This window comes from Elgaria multicarinata, chromosome 1, assembly GCF_023053635.1.
Source record: "Elgaria multicarinata webbii isolate HBS135686 ecotype San Diego chromosome 1, rElgMul1.1.pri, whole genome shotgun sequence".
NCBI lineage: Eukaryota > Metazoa > Chordata > Lepidosauria > Squamata > Anguidae > Elgaria > Elgaria multicarinata.
The window spans coordinates 15075340-15099575 of NC_086171.1; the positions used below are offsets into that span (position 1 = coordinate 15075340).

The following is a 24236-nucleotide window of genomic DNA, read 5'->3' on the forward strand; positions in this document are numbered from 1 at the left end:
GGTTCTTGTTGTTCTTGGCTGAAGACTTTTTTAGCTGTGGGTTGCTTTTTCCTGCTAGAGGAAAGAATTTCCCCAATGTATCAAGGTAGAAGCCTCATCCAACATGGAAAGCTCAATTGTTCTATCTGAAGTAACATGTGTTCAATTTTAGAGCATGTCACACTTCTGACATTTTGAGTATGCCTATGAAAACTCCCAAAGAGAACAAGAATTATTTCAAAAGGATCATTTATTAAACATTTCCTTTACAAAATACAATCCATGTTTTGTGTAATTTTTTGGCTTTATTGTTTCACTGTATGTACACAAAAGCTTGAAAAAGAGGGGAAAATGCCTAGACCCTGTATTGTGTATTCCGGTCTATGTTTAATTAATGTTGACCATTAATGGAGATAATCAACTCCACCTTATTCATTTTTTAAAAACAAAACATGTGGCATTAATATCTGAATATTAAATGACATTACTGCAAATGAAAACAGTTTTCAATTCATAACACAAACTACTATTCAAAACCCAACTGCTTTGAGGCAGCCTTAGTGAATTTATCAGGGCTTCTGTAGAGTAATTAGATTGTGGTTAGGAGCTAGAGGCATATTCATGTTAAATGGTCATGGTAACAAATTCTACATATGAATGGGTGCTTGGCTTCTTTCTTGACAGGTATGATCCTATTTTTTATTTTTAAAAAACTTTGCCATTATAAGGAAAGAAAATTTGAGGAGCAGGATTTAATAATTCCCTATTAGCAGCAGTTGATAGTAAATGCAACATAAGAATTGTTTTGTCTATGGTATAAGGACTTTCCCTAGCTGACTCTTCTGTATCATTCGCTTTCTGAACACAATTGTCTGCATGTATTATATATCTCTGGGACACAAAACAAAAATAGAGAGACACACACAAAAAAGCCATTTATTCTCATGAGTGACTATTGCTGTCAGCTAATATGAACGCATTGCTAAAAATGAGTGTAAAGTAAAAAGGCTGTAAAGTAGATATATACAGAGTTAAGATACATTTCTTATCTGCTAGACAGTATTTCCATTGGCACTGTGTTGTAGTTTTGTTTTCTTCAAAATATTTAATTTCTTGAGAGCAATGGCATTTTTTCAGTGCAAGCTAAAGCAAAAAAAAATACCTGCCTGTTGTCATTGAAATGACAGACAAATCTGGAATGTTCTAAAGCAAGTTTGTCTTCTGCTTCTGCTCACAAGGCACATTTAAGGTATGGCACTTACTGAATTCATGTATGAAAAATAAAAATTAAGAGTTGCAGAAGCCGTAAGTCCAAGGATAGATAGATATATTTCTAATTGCCAGAGAGTCACTTGCATACATGAATGATGTCCGTGTAAGGCTTGCTATGTAAGCATGTCTTTCCTGAGAAAAGAGCTCTGGCTCCTTCGTGTTTTATCATAAGTGCGCATGCTCGGAGCTGTGGTCACTGTCGTGGCTGTCGTCGTTTGCTAGTGAGTCCCCTGTGTGCTGGAGGCTGGCTGCACCAATGCCAGAAAGCTCCGAGGGGAGTAGGGTGCCCTTTTTCACGTTCACCAGTTCCTTTTCCCGGGCCGCGGCTCCTTGCTGCCCTCCTTTTACCCGCTTCCATTTCATCCGTCTGTTCTGGAACCACACTTTGACCTTTGAATCAAAGCAAACAAATGATAAAACAGAGTCAATGGTGCCACAGTTCAATCAATGCTTACACAACATAACTAATAATGAGCCACAGAGGACCAGCACCACTCACAAGGGGGGGGGGAATAATGGCTGGGGGTATCTTGACCAGAATCCTAGAGCTGGCACTGAAGACTGAATTTAGAATAAAACACTCTGAACAAACTTTTATGTGAATTTGTGTGGGCTTCCACTTGTATAGTTCAAGCAATTATCTGGCATTATTTTTCTTCAACAGCCATATATGTAACAAGTACTTATAAAACACATGTGAGTCATTTTTAGAGTTGAAAAAAAAAAAGATTCCAAGAAGCTATAGAATCTATTGCCAGTGTTAACCAATGTGCCATTATTAATATTAGTTTCACCAAGGTTCAGGAAGTGACATATTGACTCACCACTGCTATAAAATGCTGGAGCACAGACGCTCATTTGCACAATTGAAAGGAGAGGGTGTTGTTTTTCTTTAATACATATTATGCTTACTGTGGTTCTGGAATATCCAAAATGTGGCTTTCTAAAAGGAAAGCTGGATAGAGAAGTCTACATTGCGGAAAGTTGTGGAAAGGGGGAAGTTGCTGTGTCTTTGGCTATGGTTAATAATATTTGTTTCAGGCTTTAAATAGAAACACCAAGAAGTTGGCATGATACTACATTAGTAATGGAGCCATAATGTTTCTGCATGCTTAACTTATAATGTACATTCGTACACCTTCACAGGGCAAGAATAAGCTTTGAAAAAAAGTTAAATTCTATTGCAAATAGTGTTGTTGTTGTTGTTAATTTAAACCACCATTTTCAAAATATATTCTTCCTTTGTGAAATTATACAAAGTTCAAACTCATGGCTTGTTTCATTTTCATGTTGCTATTGTAACTAAACTAAATTTAAATATCTAGAAATATGGGCAAGGTGATTCTGGATTAGTTAGAAGCTGCTAAACTTTGCCCAGCTCATCCTTTTTTCTTTTTTTTTCTAGACAGTGCTTCGAAGCCAAAGAAGCAGGCTAGTAAAATAAACCTATTATAAGGAGGAAAGTATTTATTGGTAGTTCGTCTGATGTTAGGAAATACTGTTACGCCATCTGTCAAAAGCTTTCACAAAAACAATGTCAAAGGGCTCATAATGTTTGTACTCCTCATGCAGTTCCTTATGGTAAATTATATATGTCACTTTTCACAATGAATTTCCCCTAGTAAAACAGCGATATATTGCTAATGCCAAACACTGTATTAAGCTATAATGCTTGGGACGATCATTCTGATACAAATGGAGTGAGTTCAGTGTTCTACAGATTGGTCTATCGCTCTGTAAAATATTATCACCTTCAATTTTTCATATAATGGTCATTTATTCAAACATGCACACACATTAAACATAAGGGAAAATGAGATTAAATACTTAAAATATAAGAAGTGCCAGGCTGGATCAGACCAAGGATCCATCTAGTCCAGCTCTCTATTCACAAAGTGGCCAACCAGCCACCGACCATGGACCAACAAGCAGGACATGGTGCAACAGCACCCTTCCACCCATGTTCCCCAGCAACTGGTGCACACAGGGTTACTGCCTCAAATACTGGAGATAGCACACAACCATCAGGGATAGTAGCCAGTGATAGCCTTTGCTTCCAGGAATTTATCCTACCCCTTTTAAAAGCCATCCAGGTTGGTGGCCATCACTACAACTTGAGTTCCATAATTTAATGTTGTGCTGTGTGAAGAAGTACTTCCGTTTATTTGTCCTGGATCTCCTACCAATCAGCTTCATGGGATGTCCCCTGGTTCTAGTATTCTGATAGAGGGAGAAAAATCTCCCTATCCACATTCTCCACACCATGCATAATTTTGTACACCTCTATCATGTCTCCCCTTTGCCTCCTTTTTTCCAAGCTAAACAATCCCAGTTGATGTAACCTTCCCCCATAGGGGAGATGCTCCAGCCCCTTAGTCATTTTTGTTGCCTTTTTCTGCACTTTCTCCTGCTCGGTAATATCCTTTTTTAGGTGTGGTGACCAGAACTGTAAACAGTATACTAAGTGTGGTCGCACCATAGATTTGTAGAAAGGTAGTATGGCCGTTTTATTCTCAAATCCTCCCAAGATCACTTTCTTGTTCAGTCACTGCCAGCTCAGATCCCATTAGGTTATACTTGAAGTTGGGTGGGTTGTTGGGTTTTTTTGCTCCAACGTGCATTACCTTACACTTGCTTACATTGAATTGCATCTGCCATTTGGATGCCCACTCTCCAAGCTTGGACAGATCCCTTTGGAGCTCTTCACAATCCCTTTGTGTTTTAACAACCTTAAATAATTTGGTGTCGTCGGCAAACTTGGCCACTTCACTGCTCACTCCTAATTCCAGATCAGTTATGAATAAGTTGAAAAGAATTGGTCCCAATGCCAATCCCTATGGGACCCCACTATTTACTTCCCTCCATTGGGAGAATTGACCATTTATTCCTACTCTCTGTTTTCTGTTGTCTGATCCATAAGAGGACCTCTCCACTTATTCCATGACTGCTAACTTTGTTCAGGAGTCTTTGGTGGAGGACTTTATCAAAAGCCTTTTGGAAGTCCAAGTAAACAATGTCCACCAGATCACCCCTGTCTACATGTTTGTTGACACTCTCAAAGAATTCTAGTAGATTAGTGAGACAGGACTTGTCTTTGTGGAAGTCATGTTGATTCTTCCTCAGCAGGACCTGCCCTTCTATATGCTTACTAATTTTGTCTTTAGTAATGCTTTCAACCAATTTTTGAAAGACCTTTTTATTCTCCCAGCATTTTAACAGTCTATAAATAATTTTAACTTGGTGTTTTAAATTCATAATTTTGCATTGCTGCTGTTTTTATCTGGTTAAGCTTTTATATTGTATTTTATATTATGGTTCTATACTGTTGTTTTATACTTTGAATGTTTTTAATTTTTGTGAACCGCCCAGAGAGCTCTGGCCATTGGGTGGTATAGAAAAGTAATAAATAAATAAATAAATAAATAAATTTACCTGGAACAGATGTCAAGCTAACCGGCCTGTAATTTCCCAGACCCCCCCTGGATCCCTTTTTGAAAATTGGCCATCTTCCAGTCCTCTGGTACAGAGGCTAAGCATAGGGACATGTTGCATATTTTTGTGAGGAGGTCCGCAATTTCATATTTGAGTTCTCTGAGATCTCTAGGATGGCTACCATCTGGGCTTGGTGATTTATTTGCTTTCAACTTTTCAATAAGGTCGAGAACATCATCTTTAGTCACCACTATTTGCCTCAGTTCCTCAGACTCCCTTCTTGAAAACATCAGTTCAGGCATAGGTATCTGTCCTATATCCTCTGCACTGATGATGCAAAGAATTCATTCAGCTTCTCTGCAATTTCCCTGTCCTCCTTTAGTACTCCCTTAACTCCATTGTCCAAAGGTCCAAGCCTATGCGGCAGAGTCTTGCTATTTACTGTTTTACTCTGTACAGCACCATGTACATTGATGGTGCTATATAAATAATAATAATAATAATAATAATAATAATAATAATAATAATAATGGTTTCCTGCTTCTGATATATTTAAATAATTCTTTATTGTTGGACTTAATATTATTAGCAATGTGCTCTTCAACATGCTTTCTGCATCTCTTATTGTTTGCTTGCATCTCCTTTATGTCAGCTTGTGCTCCCTTTTATTTTCCTCAGTTGGGCAAGACTTCCATTTTTTGAAGGAAGTCCTATTTTCTACAAAAGCTTCTCTGACACTGCTTGCTAACGATGCTGGTGACCTCTTGCACTTAGTGCTACCTTTCCTAACCAGTGGAATACATTTTAGTTGAGCTTCTGTTATTGTGCTTTTGAGTAAGCGCCATGTATTTTCCAAGGATTTAACCCTCTTGATTCCCCCTTTTAACTTTCTTTTCACTAGATCCCTCATTTTAGAGAATTTTCCTCTTTTGAAATCAAGTGTGAATGTGTTGGATTTCCTGGGAAATTTCCCACTTAAGATTGATTGAATCTGATAGCACTGTGGTCACTGTTACTGATTGGTTCAACAATATTTACATCTTGTGTTAGGTCCTGGGCAGCACCACTTAGGATTAAGTCCAGGGTTGCCTCCCCTCTGGTCAGTTCCATGACCAACTATTCCAGGGCACAGTCATTTAGGACATCTAGAAATTTGACCACTTTGAATTTATCCAGTCAATGTGAGCATAATTGAAGTCACCCATTATTACAACACTTCCTCATTTGGAGGCCTCCCTGATTTCATTCTCCATCTCAAGGTCACTCTGAGCATTTTGGTTTGGGGGACGATAGCACGTTCCTAGCACTACATTAGTTTTGGGGCCCTGCATTGTCACCCACAGCACTTCTGTGAAAGAGTCTTCCCCGTTTAGGTGCTCTAATCTACTTGACACAATGCCCTCTTTGACGTAGAGAGCAGCACTGCCCCCAGTACGCCCTTCCCTGTCCTTCCTGTAAAGTTTGTATCCAGGGATGACCATATCCCACTGGTTCTCTCCACTCTACCAGGTTTCAGTAATTCCCACTATGTCCAGGTTCTCCTTTGAAACCAAGCACTCCAATTCTCCCAATGCTTCCTATCTATGAGAAGTGTGCATGGAAAAATGTAGGACAAGACCTTTAATCATCAGTTGGTCAATGAAGCATTGGGCATATAAATGGAACTTGAGTGGAAGCTGGACCAGATACTCTGTGAATGTATTTATTACACCTTCCAAAAACCACATACATCTCTACCTCAAGGCTTTATTCAAGTGGTCTGGTATACAATGATGCCATTTGAGATGTACATTAATGAGAAAAGAATATCCCATTTAGCTCAGATGTGCATGAATGCCTCCTCTTTTATCTTTGCAAATACCTTATGGAGACAGGAAGGTCAGGATTTAAATTTTCATTTGACTACACCCCACTATCATTATTTTAAATAACCTTATTATCTTGTTCAGGCAAAGGAAGCAAGTAATGCCCACCTGAAACCCAGTCAAAGAAAAGCAGAGAGATTATCCACAATTGTTATGAAGGATAGAAATAGAAGGAGTCAACCATTATGTCAACCATTATTGTAGGATATGGCTAAATGGATCAATCATTCCAGGGAAAAAGTGCCCCAAACATGAGGACTATGGAACCTTAGTAAAATTTAGTAGAAAGAAATCAGGAAGTGGCATAGACCAGCAAATTTTATGTATGCTGCTCAGGAACTGACATACACATGACAGGTAAGATGCACCTAATTTGGTGTGGTAAAGCTGGAGCCAGTGTAGATGGACATGATGACTGGACCGATGCCTATTTGATTCTAGCACTTCAGGTTAATTGGTTTGTGAACTGCAAGTTCAGTAGTAATTAGTCTGGGTCCAATTATGATGATAGATGGAGGAGGCAAACATGTTCAGTTTGGTAGATTTTTGAAAAATGACTCGGTGATGAGGGGATATATATGTATCTAAGAACTGTATTCACAAGATGAAGGAAGGAAAATAATATAGGATAGCATGTGGAAATGAAAGTAGCATGGGGAAACCAAGAATAATGCAAAAGTTTTAAACAATCAAAACATGTAATATCATGTCATGTACTATTCACTTTTAATATGTACTTTTAACTTTCAATACGGGGTGCTGCTATAACCTAGGCTGAGTTGCAATGTCTGGCAAACACAGGGTAGCTAAAGATAGGATTCATTCTGCAAGGTCAAAAAAATAAAAATAAAAGCATCAACGCAAAGAACCTCTAAGGATCTGGAAATGGGGATAGCAGCCTAGACAAATCTTTAGGAAAGATACTTTATGGCAATTTCCTACAGAGGAAAAAACACTGGGCTGGTCAATTCTAATAACACTCTTATTTTCTTTCTGCCTATAAGAGTACAAATGTGTTTGAGTAATTGTATTTTTATTTTAGATTGCATTGGAATGGCAACGAGAATGGAAAAATAGATAAAACTGCTTGAAACATAATAGGCCCAAATTGCAAAGGTCATATGTAAAAAGAGGTGTAAATTGGCAAGTGCCTGTGAGTCTAAGGAAGTGAGTAAGCCTGAGGGAGTCTAAGTCAATCTAAGGGAATCTACGTTGGCTAGCACATACATGCAAGGCCTGGAAGAAAGCATAAGTTAAACCATCTGAGCCTCCCTCTAAATTTAGATGCTTTCTGGCAAAATTACGAAGTGGTCTGTGTAAGATGAAACAACCCCCTTTCTCCCCTAGCCTTTTTCTTCACTTTTATTTCCATTAGACCTAGGCTGTGAATAAGACATGTCAATTAGTCTATTTTTCCTCTTAAGGTGACTTCCTGTCATTTCAGTAGGATGAAGGCAACATAAAGGCAAGTGCAGAGCTATCAGGAGTTGTCTTGTTCATTTGATCCATTATTACTGGATGGATAAAGCATGGTGACTGCAAGAGAAAAGCTATAGCTTGGTAGCTGAGCACATGTTCTACATGCAAAAGGGTTCAGGATTCAAGTCCCAAATCACAGGTAAAAGGACTGGAAAAGATCTCTGCCTGGGATCTCAGAGAATTGCTGCCAGAGTGGACAACACTGGACTAAATAGACCACCAGTCTGGTGCAGTATAATGCAGTTTCATATGTATGCCCAAGGTAGCTGAGCAATATATGCAGGTTACTGGAAATGAACACACATCACTAAAGCCCATCTGCATCTTCATAATAACTTTGCCAAGCCAATTTATTTATAGATCAAGTATTAAGGAAATTATCATGTTCACGTAGACTTGTCTACATGTCTCAGACTAAATAAAGCTGCGTGTTCTGCAGATCTGAACCCATTATTTCTTCAGTTTACTGAAATGGCCCATGTATGTGCAAATTGTGAATGTACCCTATCAAAGACTAGTTCTAGGGCAGTATCTAAGCTGACAATTGTCATGTCAGTTGGAGTGGTGAAAGAAGAGGAGAAGGAAGCCAACTTCTTGTTATGAGAAGAAATTACCCCAGACCCAGAGAGAGAGAGAGAGGATTAAAGCAACAATTGTGAGAAAAGTGGAAGGGACAGGAAAAAAGGATCATCCTTACTCCAGCTGGTAAGTATGAAATGGGATGAAGCTACAGCCAGTCCCAGCCCAGTTGGAAGTGAATAGAAAAACCCAAAATAAAGTCAACACCAAAATAATTCAGAGCCAATCTAGGCTTCTTAAAGAGCAATGAGATTCCCTCATGCATCCAAGCAGCTGCCTGGCCCTATATTGGAGAGGAGACTTTAAAGATGGTATCCACAGGATTTTGAAGATGTTAGGAAGGACCTGGCATCTTTAACAGATATATTAACTACATGCTGATCCACCTTCTTTAGCCACTGGCCCAAATACTTTATATGATTTCTCATGGGTTTGACCTTCTTCTGCCCTATTGGTAAGAACTGGAGACAATAATTTCTACAGAATTATTTCTGAAAAGATTTTTTAAAAGTTGTATTTGGAAATCATTTTTGGTATATCATTTATTTATTTTTTACTATAAGGAGGTATAACCACTTCAGGCCATTGAAATATTGAGATCACTCAGTGCAACTCCCATTTATTATCATATTCCAGAGGCTGCCCACTATTCCCCTCCCCCATTATTTTAAACAGTTTTATTTATGAAATATAAAATAAATAAATAAATAAATAAATAAAGCATTATACTAAAATTAAAAGAGCAAACTTCATAAATGATGAAAAATCCATCTTTTCCTTTGAGTTTTAAATGTGTCACTTTTAAAGTTCTAGTTAACAGGTTTTAAAATGCATGTTTTATTACAGACGGCTTACCCCACCAAGTTAAAATCCAGCCTCCGCATAGTTCACTTAACACCATTAGACTGTCAAATTCTTGCTGCTTACTTTTTAATAAAGAACAACTTACAGGGTTATACTTTGGAACAGTAATAGTACTGAACTGCATTTATCACATGTGCTAAATATAACAACCTGTGAAGGATGTTTCATGTGCTATTTCCTCCAGAGATCAAATTCAGGGAGATGAAATCTGAACTTCCTTTGGATTTCGTGACGAGTCAATAATGGAACTGATACATGATCCTGTTACATTTTAGAAATAGGATGGATGTGTGAATTCTGAAAATCAATTCTCTTACATTCCTGTTAAGTCCACACTTTATAGAGTTCCTGTATATCTGAAACTGTTAAGTGGCTTGCTTAAATGTCAGAATATATGCTGAGAAGAAAAATAATTGTCAGAATCTTAGAAAGAAATAGTAGTTCTAGAAAGCAAGAGTGAGGCCTTATTTCAAATCTCCAATCCACATATAGAGTGGCTGAGGAATGATTTGCGTTGTAGAGGAATGGCTTGCCGGGGAACTCTGGGAATTGGAGGACATTTTCCTGACTAAACATGCATAGGATTGCATTCTAAATCATGCTTTAGTTCTATTGAAATCATTGGACCTTGTTAAACATATCTAACTTGTCCCATAGATTTCAATGGAACTAACTTGTCCCATAGATTTCAGTGGGGCTAATTTATAGTGTAATCCTATGTATGTCTACTCAGAAGTAAGTCTCACTGAGATCAATAGAGCTTACTCCTAAATATGTGTGCATAGGATTGCAGCCTAAGTCTAGATCCAACCCATAATGACCAGGGGAAAGAAGAGCTTGCTAACCTAACATTCTGATTTCCATATTAACCCATAGAATCTTGACAACTCACATATATTATTTATTTAAAGAATGTTTTTATAACATCGTTGTGGCTCAATGCAATTCCCCACAATTATGAATCGCAACAGTTGTAGGACTTTTTTTCTGTCTAAACATGCATAGGATTGAAGACTGTAGTTTTAATTCAGACTTAAATGCACGAAGTTCAGCTGTTTGACATTTCACAAATATTTGCAGGCCAAAGTACCTGCATTGTCATATGTACTTATTTTATTTATTTATTTATTACATTTTTATACCGCCCAATAGCCAAAGCTCTCTGGGCGGTTCACAAAAATTGTACTGAATCAGCACACCTGATATCACAAGCTGCACATGGACTCTGCTGATGGATTGTTGTTAGTTCAAATGGACCTGCAGGATCAAAATAGGCAACATAATGATGTTGTGCCAAGCCAGATACTGCAGCATAAGAACATAAGAACAGCTATACTGGATCAGTTAGTCCATCTAGTCCAGCACTCTCTTCACACACAGTGACCAACCAGAACCACCCCCTTAGGCTAGAAGTCCCCTGTTGTGGTGGTACTTATTCACTTAGTTCCTTCATCATTCTAGATCAGCCTTCTTCATCCTGGTGCCCTCCAGTATCTTGGACTTCAAGTCCCATCAACCTCAGTCAGTATGGCCAATGGTCAAGAATGATGGAGGATGTCATCTGAAACATTTGGAGAGCACAAGGTTGGGGAAGGCAGATTTAGATGTTTTATGTCCTGGGTTCATGATAAGCCAGTGGTTCTTAAGAGTTCATAAAGATAAACCCTTCTAAAATAGTTTAAGTGTTGGGGTACCAAATTGGAATCAGGGTGTAAACAGGACTATAATTTCCAAGTGCGAGTCAAGGTTCTGTATGTAGGCAAATATGACCTATTGTCCTAACATAGTGCTGAATCCTGCCAATGCATTTTAGAACTCCATATAAGTCACATTAAATCCAAGTATTTCTAGGAGAGTGGCTTGTAGATTTGACAGAGAAACAGGTGTTGCATAAATCTAGATATTTGATATACTGACAGAGCAATCCTATTCATATTGACTCAAAAGTAAGGCCCATTGAGTTTGAATAGGGCTGCAGCTTGAAATCTACTTTTTCAACAGTTCTTTAAATGACTAGGGTTTTTTATGTTGTTTCAAACATATATCCGTTCTACATAGTGGAAGGAAAAGGGGGCTCTGTTAGAGGAGATATTACAACATCAGCAACTGTTTCTACATCAGCAATTATGGACGGATCTGCTAGGCACATCTGCTCACTGGTATGAAAGCACAGCTTCCTTTCCCTTAGTTGACAACTTGGTTAGTATTTAGGTCTCCCAGACTGATGAGTAAGCTGTTGCTTAAATAGGTTGAGGAATAAATGACCTCAGATCGAACATCTCCTTGGGAGCAGGCGCTAAAGAAAAAATCTCAAGCCATGTCTGTTTTATTCTGAGGAGTGTGTCACAGTATTCAGAGCAAAAGGGAATACAAGCATTGTTTCAGGATGTACAGGGCCGCAGTAGAAAGTTAACAGCCTGATAAAAGCTTTTTCCTCCCAGGGTCAAATTCTGGGCTCACTTCAATGCAGGTGGCTCCCCTAAAAATCAATAAAGTTGCACGGGATGTCAATCAGTTCAGAATTCACCTCATTGCTTTAAAATCAAGCCTGACAGATTTTTTTTTTAGAAAAGGAAAGAAGTTATGGTGATTTTCTTTTCCTCAGAATAATATCTTTCCTTTAAATCCAGAAAAAATAATGTGTTTGCGTGTGTGAGTATGCAGCTTAAACTGTATTTGACAGTCTCTTTTGCAGGCAGCTCCAGCAGACTTTTCCACCGGGACCAGATCTCACATTCCAAGGCCAGAACTGCAGGAAATGGACACCATTTCGGAAACCGAATAAAACATAAAAACCATACCCCATAATTTTTGTGATCTTTCCTTCAAATATGGTGGTTTCCTGACCCTCCAAACAACACATTATAAAAACCTCCTATATAGAAGAAGCAGGTGAAGTATCCACATGTTTACCAAAAGAGAGGCCTTCCCATTTTAAAGTCACACGAAGGATCAGGTTGGAGAAAGGGGAGATGTGCCACCATAATGCTATTAATAGGTGTTTTAAAAGTTGATTGCAACTTTATCTTAATTGAAAAATAGCTCCGTGAAACGTTAAAAGCCAATACATTATTGTCATCAGAAAGTGACTCACCCATCAACAAATGAAATAATCTGTTGTGTTAATTCCATCATTTGCCCCATTAAAAAAAAAAAAACATTTCTTCTCATTATGTCCAAAGAAAGAGTCAATCATAATATTTTCTTAGAACCAAATTAGATCCAAAACAGATCTGTGAACCAAATTTGGGATTTTTTGTTTGTTTCTTTTCTATGTTCAAAGTGCTAGGGGATGGATGGACAATGACTTAGACTGCGACCACTTCACTGGGAGTTGGATAATCATTTTACCAATGCAGCCTTGCTGGTTAAAATGTCCTTTAAGCTACTATTTGCACCAAAAGAGAAAATGGGATTGGGGAGGGAGTTCATCTATTCCTGTTTCATTAAGTGTCTATCTTCATTCCATGGAAAATGATATTACTATTTTTGTCTAACAAATTGTGACATATACACATATTGATAAAGCAATTTTATTTTAGTTATTATATGGCATGTTCTGATAGGAAGGGGCATGAACAACTCAATTTTAGAGGGGTTTTGTGTTGCTACACTTTCATAGCTTTCAGTTGCTTTTAATTATTTACTAACTAAATGTACAAAGAAGCTGTCATGAAAGAAAGGGACATAGAAATGCTACACTGCACCCCTTTTTTTAGTATATGGGTAATACATATCAAATGCATTATTTGTGATCAAATTTGGAGATGCAGAATAAGGGCTACTATAGTGCCATCAAAATGAAATATTGGTTCCTAGATTCTATGCATGTTTAGACAGAAAAAAAGTCAAACAGCTTCCAGCATGGACAGGCATTAGATTGCACCCTATATATAAAGTTGTAATTATATATAGAAATCCAATCTGGAGTTTCAGGGCATTAAGGAGAAACCAGTGGAGTAAAAGCCAGGAGGGAAGGATGGTAAGTAAAAATTAGTGTTAGACCAATCTGTCTGATTCACTTCCTATAATGTTTGCATCCACCCGCCAACACACTACTTTGTTCCATTGCATTTCCTATTAGTTTGCAAGTGCTTTTTTCAAAAAGTCCACATGAAAATCCACACTCATTTTTTGTGCAAGCAATTTCTCCTAATATATGCCTTTTTGTGTGCTAGTTTCCTGGTATGCATATTTTCATACACTTTTGGTATCAGAGAACTGTATTGCAAAATTCAGAGAATTTTGAAAACTGAAGGATAATTATGTTCTGGTTCATGTATTCGTTCAGGAAGTGCAAATTAGGTTGCCTCATATTAAAATGTGAACCAAACTAATTTCTCTCCCTTTCGTAGTAATAATAGCAGAGGAGGAATAATAGAACAGCAGGCAGGAACCAGGAATGTGGCTAAAATTAAACATTTTTGAACAGAACAAATAAATAAGATGGGGAATATTTGTATGAATTATAAGATGTATAAACCCAGATAGAGGGCACACTTAGGGTCAAACCACGAGTTACATTATTTGTACATCTGAGTCTGATTTTTTTCTTTACTTTAGTGTTACTTGGTGCAGTCCCAATTAGTATCTGGACTAACCTGACTGAGAGGGGAGGATTAAACCTTCCCTCTCAGCCATTATCTTCTTGGATCCAACAGACCCTTCCCGTGTGTTTGTGTTTGCATAGTTTCAGTGCAATTCGCTAGAATCCACTGCTCTCATTTTGACTTGAAACAATTTAAAATACAATCTGTGAAGCCAATTTCTTCTTTCCCATTGATGGACAGACAGCAATAGCCATGGTAAAGATCCACATGGGTTGTAAGCCTGTAAAAGTTGTGTAAAACAGCAAAGGGCCAAATTTGCACAATCACTGTCATTTAGTTTTTTTGCTTACACTGCCCACTTATTTTCTCAGCCCAAATTGCATTTTGTTTATATTCTGCCCATAATAAAAGGTCACATGAGAGTTCCGTCACTGGATCATCCTGTGTTTCCAGCCAAGCCACTAGAAATGTTCCAAACGTCTCTTAAGAAACAGTAAGTCCCAGCGAGATCTAACTGTTCCCATCGCACACAAATACACGTACACATAACAATTACACTGCACTCATTTGGATTTTTTTTTTTTAAATGAGCAAACCAGTTGTGAGATTTGACACTGGCTCTCAGGACCTATTCCTAGGACTAGTTTGATGCATGATGCCACAGGAAAATCACCACTAGATGTGCTGTGTTTCAAACACTGTGGACATTATAACAAAAACTTCCCTGTGTGTTGGTGTTTTTATTCAGTGCTCATTTAAACCAGATTGTCTTGCCTGCAAGTACAGCATTATAGAATGTCAAGGATCTGTGAACCAAGGAAGCACCACGGTGGTGTGCTAATGTTCCAACAACCTCAAGGGACCAGTTTAAACCTGACGTGAAGTGCATGATGCAAGTCGATGCAAGTCAACTTCAGAATCCAATATAAACTTCTCCTGTTGACCTACAAAGCTTTTCACTGTCTAGCTCCTTCCTTCCTTTCCTCTCTGATCTCACACTATTGCCCCGCTTGTGCTCTTTGCTCCTCTGATGCCATGTTTCTCACCTGCCCAAGGGTCTCTACTTCCCTTGCTCGGCTTCATCCATTTTCTTCTGCTGCCCCTTATGCCTGGAACGCTCTTCCAGAACATTTGAGAACTACAAGTTCAACCACAGCTTTTAAAGCTCAGCTAAAAACTTTTCTTTTTCCTAAAGCTTTTAAAACTTGAATTGTTCTGACTTTTATACTGCCTGTTTGGTGCATTTTCTTACCCTCCTTATTGCTTTATTATGATTTTATTAGAATGTAAGCCTATGCGGCAGGGTCTTGCTATTTTATTGATTTACTCTGTACAGCACCATGTACATTGATGGCGCTATATAAATAAATAAATAAATAATAATAATAATAATAATAATAATAATAATAATAATGTAGGGAAGTTTTTCTTGGGGTCTCTGTATATGCTCAGAAAGCCCTGCAGTGGCTGTGGATCTGCACTTCATCAGTTATGCAACACAGATGCAGCTTCGCAGCCACCATAGGGCTTTCCCACGAAGCTGCGAAGTGAAAAAGTCGGGGACATACCTCGACTTTTTCAATTGGAGCAATGTCAGTATGGTTCTTCTGCCATCTGATGTTGCTCCAGGACCAATCCGGGGGCAGTCCCTGGTGGAAGGCGACTGCCGATTGGTCGCCTTGCAGCAGGTAGAGGGCAGAAAAGCTGGGAAAACCCCTAAAGATTTAAGTAAAAGGGGTAGGGACAATGGAAGGGGGCATGGCCATCTGGGGAAACCCAGGGAGCCAGATTTGGATGCAGGGCTGAAGTTCCCCATGCCTGTCCTATAGTAGTAATGGGAAGACTTTAAGCTTTACGGGTTTTTTAAAAATCTTTTTTCCACCCAATTAGAATCTTGAGGTTCACCAACCAGAGCCAGGTGCAAAATAGTGGTTCAAGAGTGCAGACATAGCTGAGAATTAAGGAACAGGGTGCCTCTGAACACATTCTGAACCCAGGAGTTTAAGGTTATAACCCCCTTCACACAAAAAACCACACCCATGTTTTCCCCCAGGCATTCTTTTTCAGCGAACTAATTTAGGGGGGAAATGCTTTCTCGTTGTTGCTTTGTTAGACAACTGAGAGTCTGAGATCTTTGCTGATCTACTGCAGATCACCGAGAGATCTACCACTACATCCTGATCCAAAAGGCAATTTTAAGATGCTTTTTAAATAATGTGCTGCTTTTAATAATGTATTAGCTTTAAATGTTTTAATTAGTTATATGTATTTTATGGTGTTGTGTCCCACCTCGATCCAGAGGGAGAGGCGAGTAACAAATATATATATAATTACCTTCTGCCCACCCATGATCCGAGTTATATAAACCAGTGGTCTGACTCAGTATAAGTTAACTTCTGATGTTCCTACTGAAATAGTAACATGAGTTAGACTATTGGTTTATCTAATTCAATATCATTATCTACTGAGCAGCAGACAAGGGTGTTTCCCACCCATACTTGGAGATGCCAGGGATTGAACCTGGGATATTCTCCATGTACAGCATGTGCTCTATCCACTGAGGTACGGCCCTTCCCCAAAGGGGAATCTGTGTGCCTGTGTCAGACTAAGTGGTTTGAGGTGAAACCACTGGAGAAAAAGCAACATTTTCAAGTTTACAGAAGAAATTAGAAAGACCAGTGTACAATAATTTAAACTAATTTGACACAACTTCTACCCCTCCTCCTTTTTTAAAATAAAAGGAGAAAAGAAAATGAAACAAGCCCTGCTCTTTGCATTCCAGGATTCCCTAGAGGTTTCTACAGCTATACAGAAAAGAAAAATTGAGAAATATCTTTGGCTCAGCAGTTTTGGAGGCTGCTTGTTCCTCTTCTTCTTGAGAGCTCCTATGGTTCTGATATATCTCAAATTCTGCAGCAGCAGCATGATCAATTACTTCTATGTACTATGTATTGAATGAAACCCTTTTGAAGAATTGCCTTTGGGAGACAGAAATCAAGTCATACAGTTGCTTCATCCTAGCCTTTAAAAAACAGCAACAGTGGAATGTTCTTGAAATAACAACAACAGACATGCTCTTTTTCATGCCAGCAGCTAATTGTCAGGCAGCAACCTTCAGTAATATTTCTTTTTTGGTTAAAGTGAAGCAAGGCTTCTTTATGTGTTATTCCTATTCTTCAGACAAAGCTGGAAGTGGCTCCTAATACCTGGTAGCTTTTCTACCTGGTGTGGAGGATTTCTACATAGAATCATAGAATAGGAGAGTTGGAAGGGGGCTATAAGGCCATTGAGTCCAGGCGTCTACTCAGTGCAGAAATCCGCCTTAAAGCATCCCTGACAGATGGTTGTCCAGCTGTCTCTTTAAGGCCTCTAGTGTGGGAGAGCCCACAACTTCCCTAGGTAACTGGTTCCATTGTTGTACTGCTCTAACAGTCAGGAAGTTTTTGCTGATGTCAAGCCAGAATCTGGCTTCCTGTAACTTGAGCCCATGATGTAGAACAGAGCTGTCTGATGACCAAATTCAATTTTGGAGAAGCTTTACTGACCGTCAGGGCCAAAGGTACAATGAGGTGATGCCAAAGGCAAAAGAGCAGGCCCCAAAATATAAAACATACCAACATACTTGAGCTTAAAGTCCTTACTGCCAGTAACTAAGCCTTAGGAGAGGGATTCCAACTGTTTAGAATGGGGAAAAACTGCACAAAAGCTTGGAAACATCAAGGATGGGTAGTCAGGAAAAAGGGGCAGGCCAGATTTGTCACTGAGGCCTGAGGGTTCCCTATGTCAGATGTAGAAGACTCACAATATGGTGGACACCAGAGTGTGGGAAAACCTGGAGGCTCATTTCCTGCATCTACAACATAATAAACTTGTAGCACAACCCTGTCCGTCTACACAGAAGTCCCATTAAATTCAAAGAATCTTACCCAAGGTAATTTGGTATGGGATTGCCACCTAATCCTGTATATGTTTACTCAGAGGTAATCCTAGTTCTACTCAATGGAACTTACTCGCAGGTAACAGTGCATAGGAATGCAGTCTTAATAAATGTAGGCCACCTTCTTGAGGCAGTATGGTGGTTGTGGTGGGGAAATGCTCAGGAACCAATAAACAGTGGGTTATTGATAGGAGTGAAAAAGTATACACAGCAATGTACAATACCCTGTGGATGATCAATCTATAAATCAGAATTATATAGAAAAGCTACAATTAAGTTCAGAATTAAGTGCACTTAAGTCCATCAATTTCAGGGGGCTTAAGTGAAATTAAGTCAAATAGGGTTTTGAGGCCTTCCAATAGCAAGAATATGAAGGATTGTTAAAACAGAAAATCTGTGTGTGTGCACGCGTGCACCAGGAAATAATTTGGAAACCTCAAGTAACCCCTCCTATAGATATCAGGGCCATGGAACATTGGGATTTGCCTTATTTGGAGTCAAATCTTTGTCCATTTACCTCAGTATTGCCTAGGCAGATTGGTAGCAGCTCTCCAGGGTTTCAGACAGAAGCTGTATCACCCTTACCTGGAGATCTGGGACCTTTCGCATACCAAGCTTGTACTCTGCCATTGAACTACAACCTTTCCTGAACAGATGCAGTGGCTTGGGGCATATGTGAGCAAACAGACAGAGCAAAATATGAGACCATCTGGGGAATATTTTTAGAGCTAGTTGAACAATATGACACACCAGGACAGTGTGTTTGCAGGTTCCATCTACACCCTCTATTAGCACAGAAAAGGATGTCCTAGCTCTTTATATGCTGGCCTAGGAATGATTGCACATGAGAAAGCCAAATCTCCCCCACTTCATGATTCAATCAAGGCACTGCCATGTGCATTGATGGTGCTATATGAATAAATGATAATTCATTCATTGAGAGCCAGTGTGGTGTAGTGGCTAAAGTGTTTGGACTGGGAGTTGGAGAACCAAGGTTCTAGTCCCCGCTCAGCCAAGGAAGCTTATTATCATGTTGATGATAATGCCCTCTCACAGGTACCTTATGACAGCACTCCACTACCTAAAGTTGTCAAGGTTATGCATGCAGAGTTCCTGTGTATTTTTGTAAACCAGACTGATAGTGGGGTGTCCTTCAGCAAAATACAGCCAGGACCATAAAGGGAAAAGGTTTCCCTAGCACTAGGGTAGCTCCCCACTTCCCAATTATTCATGTCGCAGAAGGGCTTTTTCCCTGAACACAAAGAGTGTGACTACAGATGGGAGGGGTTTATAACAAAAGAGTTTGGAGAAAGTGATAAATGCATTCATATTGTATATGCTTACAAACACACACACACAGAAAGAGAGACACACAGAAGGCAGTGTGAATGTTAAATGGACAATATGAAAATGCCTTTATGCTATTCTGGCAGACATGGCACTGAGCTAATTAATTTTCCATGGCTGTTACAGTGTGTGAACTGATTTTATAATATCTGTTTCAAAGATAACATTGATGCTATCCAGTATATATATACACATAATATAAATGTCATGTTAAAAATGTATTTTATTCAACACATTATCATGTCTGCTTGTAAATGAGATAGATCTGGTATGAGGTCACTGCCTGCACTTAGAACCCCATTAATTTATTTTCCATTGATACCTGTCTTTCAGTAAGGTCCAGGTTTACTGCTATCTCATATCTCCGCAGTCTGGTGAGGTAGTTGTGGTGGGCAAACTCTGCTTCTAACTCTCTGATTTGCTCTTTGGTAAAAGCCGTTCTTTCCTTCCTTGGTTTACTGTTGACTTCAGATTTATAATTTCCCTCTTGAGAATCTGAAATAAATACAAAATCATATCAGGAGCCATGACAAGCTTATGATTTATTGGGCAGCAAACATCACAAAGAAAAATATCATTACAGATGAAAGTATCAACTAAATAATAAATGTCTTCTGTATTGATATATGCAGGAATTCTTATACAAGAGGTGTTGAGCCATAATTATGGTTGCTAACTATAAACTATTGAAGCCACTGCTGTTAATTTTAATGAATCAGGAATACATTCCATGTCTAAATATTAAGGACCTCATCTGGAGATATGCATTTGCAGCAATTGCCTGCCTAACTCCTCTTGCATATGTTTATCTATGTTCACTTCGTGCTTGGACTGCTTGAGCTTCATACACTGTTTCAAAATACCAATCTGAAGTGGTGCATTACCTGACCACCCCTAAAACCTGGAAAAGGGAGAGTTGAATCCAATTTTTCCCAGAAAGGACTAACCATGAGTTTGATCCAGACTTAGGGCTCATCTACACCAAGCAGGATATTCCACTATGAACGTGGTATGAAAGTGGTATATAAAAGGCAGGAGCCACACCAGGCAGGATATAGCGGTATGAAAGTGGTATATGGTATGTGTCAATGGGCCCCAACAGTTGTCAGTGCACTTCAATACCACTATAAAGCAGTAGTGTGGCTCCTGCCTTTTATATACCACTTTCATAGTGGAATATCCTGTTTGGTGTAGATGAGCCCTTAGTCAACCTTGGAGTAGACCCATTAAAATCAATGGTGAAACTGCTATTAATTTTAATGAATCAGGAATACATCCCATGTCTAAATATTAAGAACCTCATCTGAAGATAAACAAATAGAGCAGTGGGCTGCTTGCCTCCTCCTGCATGTGCTGATTTATATTCACTTAGTCATGAAATTGTTAGAGCCTCATATCTCCATACACTGTTTTCAAATACCAGAGAGCGTTTATGCTTGCTCATTGCGGGCGAAGGAGGGGAAAATAACGAGACAAGACAACTGTATATGGTATAAAATTTGGGCCACATTTATTAACGATCTGCAAAGGGAAAGTGGGTGGACCCTAATCTACGCCAGCCACTAGTTAGGCGTTATATCGGGCAAAGCATTCTAAGTCTGGAGAGTGGCATCAGATGATCACCACACACAGGCTATACTCCTTTTGGGGAGGGTACACCGACCCATGCCACTCACCCACTGGGTCGCACAACACCAGTTGGAGTGATGAGAGTTGGCCTCACAGGTGGCCTTATCCCCCTACTGGGGCCGCATGACCCTTAGTGGAAGGCCTCAGGTATCACCTGTCACCAAACAACAGTGCCACAGAGTGGTAACCATCCCTTTCTTCTAAGCGTGCCCGCATGTGTTACCCTCTGCACTAAGTGGGTGACTTCATAAGATCCCAATTAACAAATGTGAGGAACTAAAGTAATACACACTGTTGATCATGTGCTCCTGTACTGTAATTTGCATATAGATTACAGAGAGAGACTGATTCTCTTTCTACTAATACATTTTCTGGGACCATCTTCTGAAGATCTGGTATTGTTCTGCCTAAGGGATTATTCATCCTATTTTACAGAAAGGGTTGTGAAAACTTGTTGACTTCAAATTATAATATATTATTTTCTTTAAAACCCACTTATTTGATCTATTTATTTTCTATTAACTGTATCTGTTCTTTGTACTAAAAATTTTATTGTTGTGTGTGTGTGACTGTAATAAATCATTCATTTATCTTCACCTAGTCATCCATCGCATAGTCAGTGCAGTATGCATAGCTTATGTTCTTCGGTTCACAGATTACCAGTCGGAAGTGGTGCATTACCTGGCCAGCCCTAAACTCTGCAAAAAGGAAGGTTGAATCCAGATTTTCCCAGAATAGACTAAACATGAGTTCTATCCAGATTTAGTTAAGTTTGGAGTAGACCCATTAAAATCAATGGAACTCAAGATATTTATGATTTACTTGTCCCATTGATTTCAGTGGGGTCTACTCTAAGCATATATATAGGCTATATGTCTACTCTAAGTGTGTATATATAGGCTAAATGTATACATGACTGGATACTATTATTAGCATTATGATATTTTATGTAAGCATAGTTTGGTTTATATCTGAAAGGGCTTTTTTTTTATGCTTACACCGTTTTTAATGTAAGGATTTTATTATTATTTTTCCAAGAATTCTTCCAAATGCTTTTTCCAAGAATTTTGAATTAATTTTGGTGTGATTTTATAGTCTCTTTGTGCATCAGTACAGTCTGTACTCTAAAATAATTTTCTAAATTAATTGATAACATTAGACTAGGTCCTGTCTAGGATCCATTTCCCACATCAACATTTAAAATCTAGCTTATTATTTTCTGATTACTAATTGATTGCTGCTTCTGTTTAAATGTCCCTGTTTGAAGGTTTTCCTGCATTATTATTTTCCTTCATAGACATCAATTCTATGTTAGAAAAACTTGTGACATGGGACAAATACACACACACACAAACACACACACACACGCACCCCTGTTTTGCTGCATTTATGGAAGTTCTGTCCATGTAGGAAAATCACCATGTGCAAAGTGGCCCTAATTCAAACTATGACCCATGTATCAGATTGCTTTGCCCGCCCAAATTTTATAGTCATTTGTTTCTAATCTTGGCATGTCGTATGCTGTAAATCCAAAATTAGCTAGTGTTCAGTATGAGAATCACTAGTCAACTTTTGGCTTCATGAACCATCTTAAAAATGTCACAGATAAATTCACACTTCAGCTGCTGATTTAAATAGAAACCTGCATCAACTTCCAAGCAGACAAGCCCATAAGCAGTCTCTTTATGACTTTCGCTGAAGGATGAGTCACTGGCATGCCTGAGATTGCCTCGCTGGCCACAGGACCCAACAGCGACAGCTAGAGCTATGAACAGACAATAAGAACGACGTGAATCCAAGTTTACCAACTGCCTTGTGGCGGAACAGACAGAAAGTTTTCATTTTCATTTTAACATGAACCACCGAGACCTTTCAGCTTTGATTGCTACTATTACTAAAGTTATTTGAAATGTCTTTGATGGGAAGCTTGCTGGCCCATATGCTTGTGTCGTAACACATCCATTTTTAAAAGAAAGTAATGCATTAAAGGAAACAGTATAAAAATAAACTTTACAGCTCTATCATACAAAATGCTTAAGATGAAGCCCATAGAATCAAAGCAAGAAGAATATCTAAAAATCCTCTCTCTCACACACACCCATGGCAGATGCAAATCAAGAACATGTCTGGCTGTAGCCTTTGACAGATCAGCCTCCTAGACTTGCTCTCTAGATGCCTTCGGCATATAGGTTTGCTTTTGTAGAGCTGGAAAAATGTGCAGAAACAGTTAAAGCTGCAGGAGCTAGTTTGACCAGATACAAAAGAGGGCAGGGTTCCTGCAGCTTTAACTGTTGTGATGAAGAAGGAATTTCACCAGGTGCTGCATGCATACAAATGACACCAGCTGAAATTCCCCTTTCAATATGACAGTGGACTTAGCTAGACCTAAGGTTTATCCCGGGATCATCCCGGGGTCATCCATGTTCATGTAAATGTCACACAGGGGATCCCAGGAGCAGGCAGGGACGACCCCAGGACGATCCTGGGATAAACCTTAGGTCTAGCTAAGGCCAAAGATACAGGAGCCCTGTCCTCCTTTTCATACGGTCACCCTACACAAAAATGAATTATAAAACACCCTAAGAATGAAGCAGAACAATAGGAGCCTCTTTCATGGGGGAAGAAAACTTTCAGGAAATTGGGGGACAGATTTTGGCTCAGCACTAGCGTCATCTCTTCCATGGAGCTGGACAGTACACTTCCCCCTCACACCTGCGTTGTGGTCTATGAAATAGAGTTTGATGCTGTTGCAGCAGCATAAAAGACACCCCCCCACACCCCACACCCCACACAAACCTCAGGAAAAAAAGAAAGAAACTTCACTACAACCCCTGACATTGGTAAGTCATACCTGTGAGAAACTGTTGAGTATTTCCCCTTCCGGCTGAAGAAATTTGGTGAAATTGTACCCCAAATTTCTCTGCCTACAAATAGGATGGAAAATTTGGAGAGGCCATTTGTGTGCAGCTCTACTTCAAGTGCTTTATTCTGCTGTTGGTTTTTAATTTGGTTTAATGATGTAATGGTTTTATTCTTTTCTGCTGGTTTCATTCCATGCTGTGTTTTACTTTTTCTTTTAATATTTGTACCATATGATTTTCATATATTGTATGCAGCCAGAGAACTTTGGTTATCAGGCAGTTTAAAAGAATAGTAAATAAATTTTAAAAATAAATTAAAAAATAGTAATGGCCACTAACTTGGAGGATTTTAAAAGGTGATGAGACAAATTCATGGATGATACGTCTATTGCATCGTTACTACTCATGATAGTTATATGGTACTTCCATGCTTGGAGGTAAT

The 24236-nt window shown here is 38.9% G+C and overlaps 1 protein-coding gene across 1 annotated transcript in view; it reads right to left on the reverse strand.

Moving 5' to 3' along the window:
• Nucleotides 1-546: 546 nt before the first annotated feature.
• The window catches only part of MEOX2 (mesenchyme homeobox 2), a 79002-nt gene continuing 55312 nt past the window's right edge, over nt 547-24236 (reverse strand). The window contains exons 2-3 of the mRNA XM_063118334.1: nt 19627-19799; nt 547-1641 (exon numbers count right to left, since the gene is read on the reverse strand). Coding sequence (XP_062974404.1) covers nt 1417-1641; nt 19627-19799 — 398 coding nt within the window. The 3' untranslated portion in view covers nt 547-1416. The remainder of the gene's footprint in view (nt 1642-19626; nt 19800-24236) is intronic.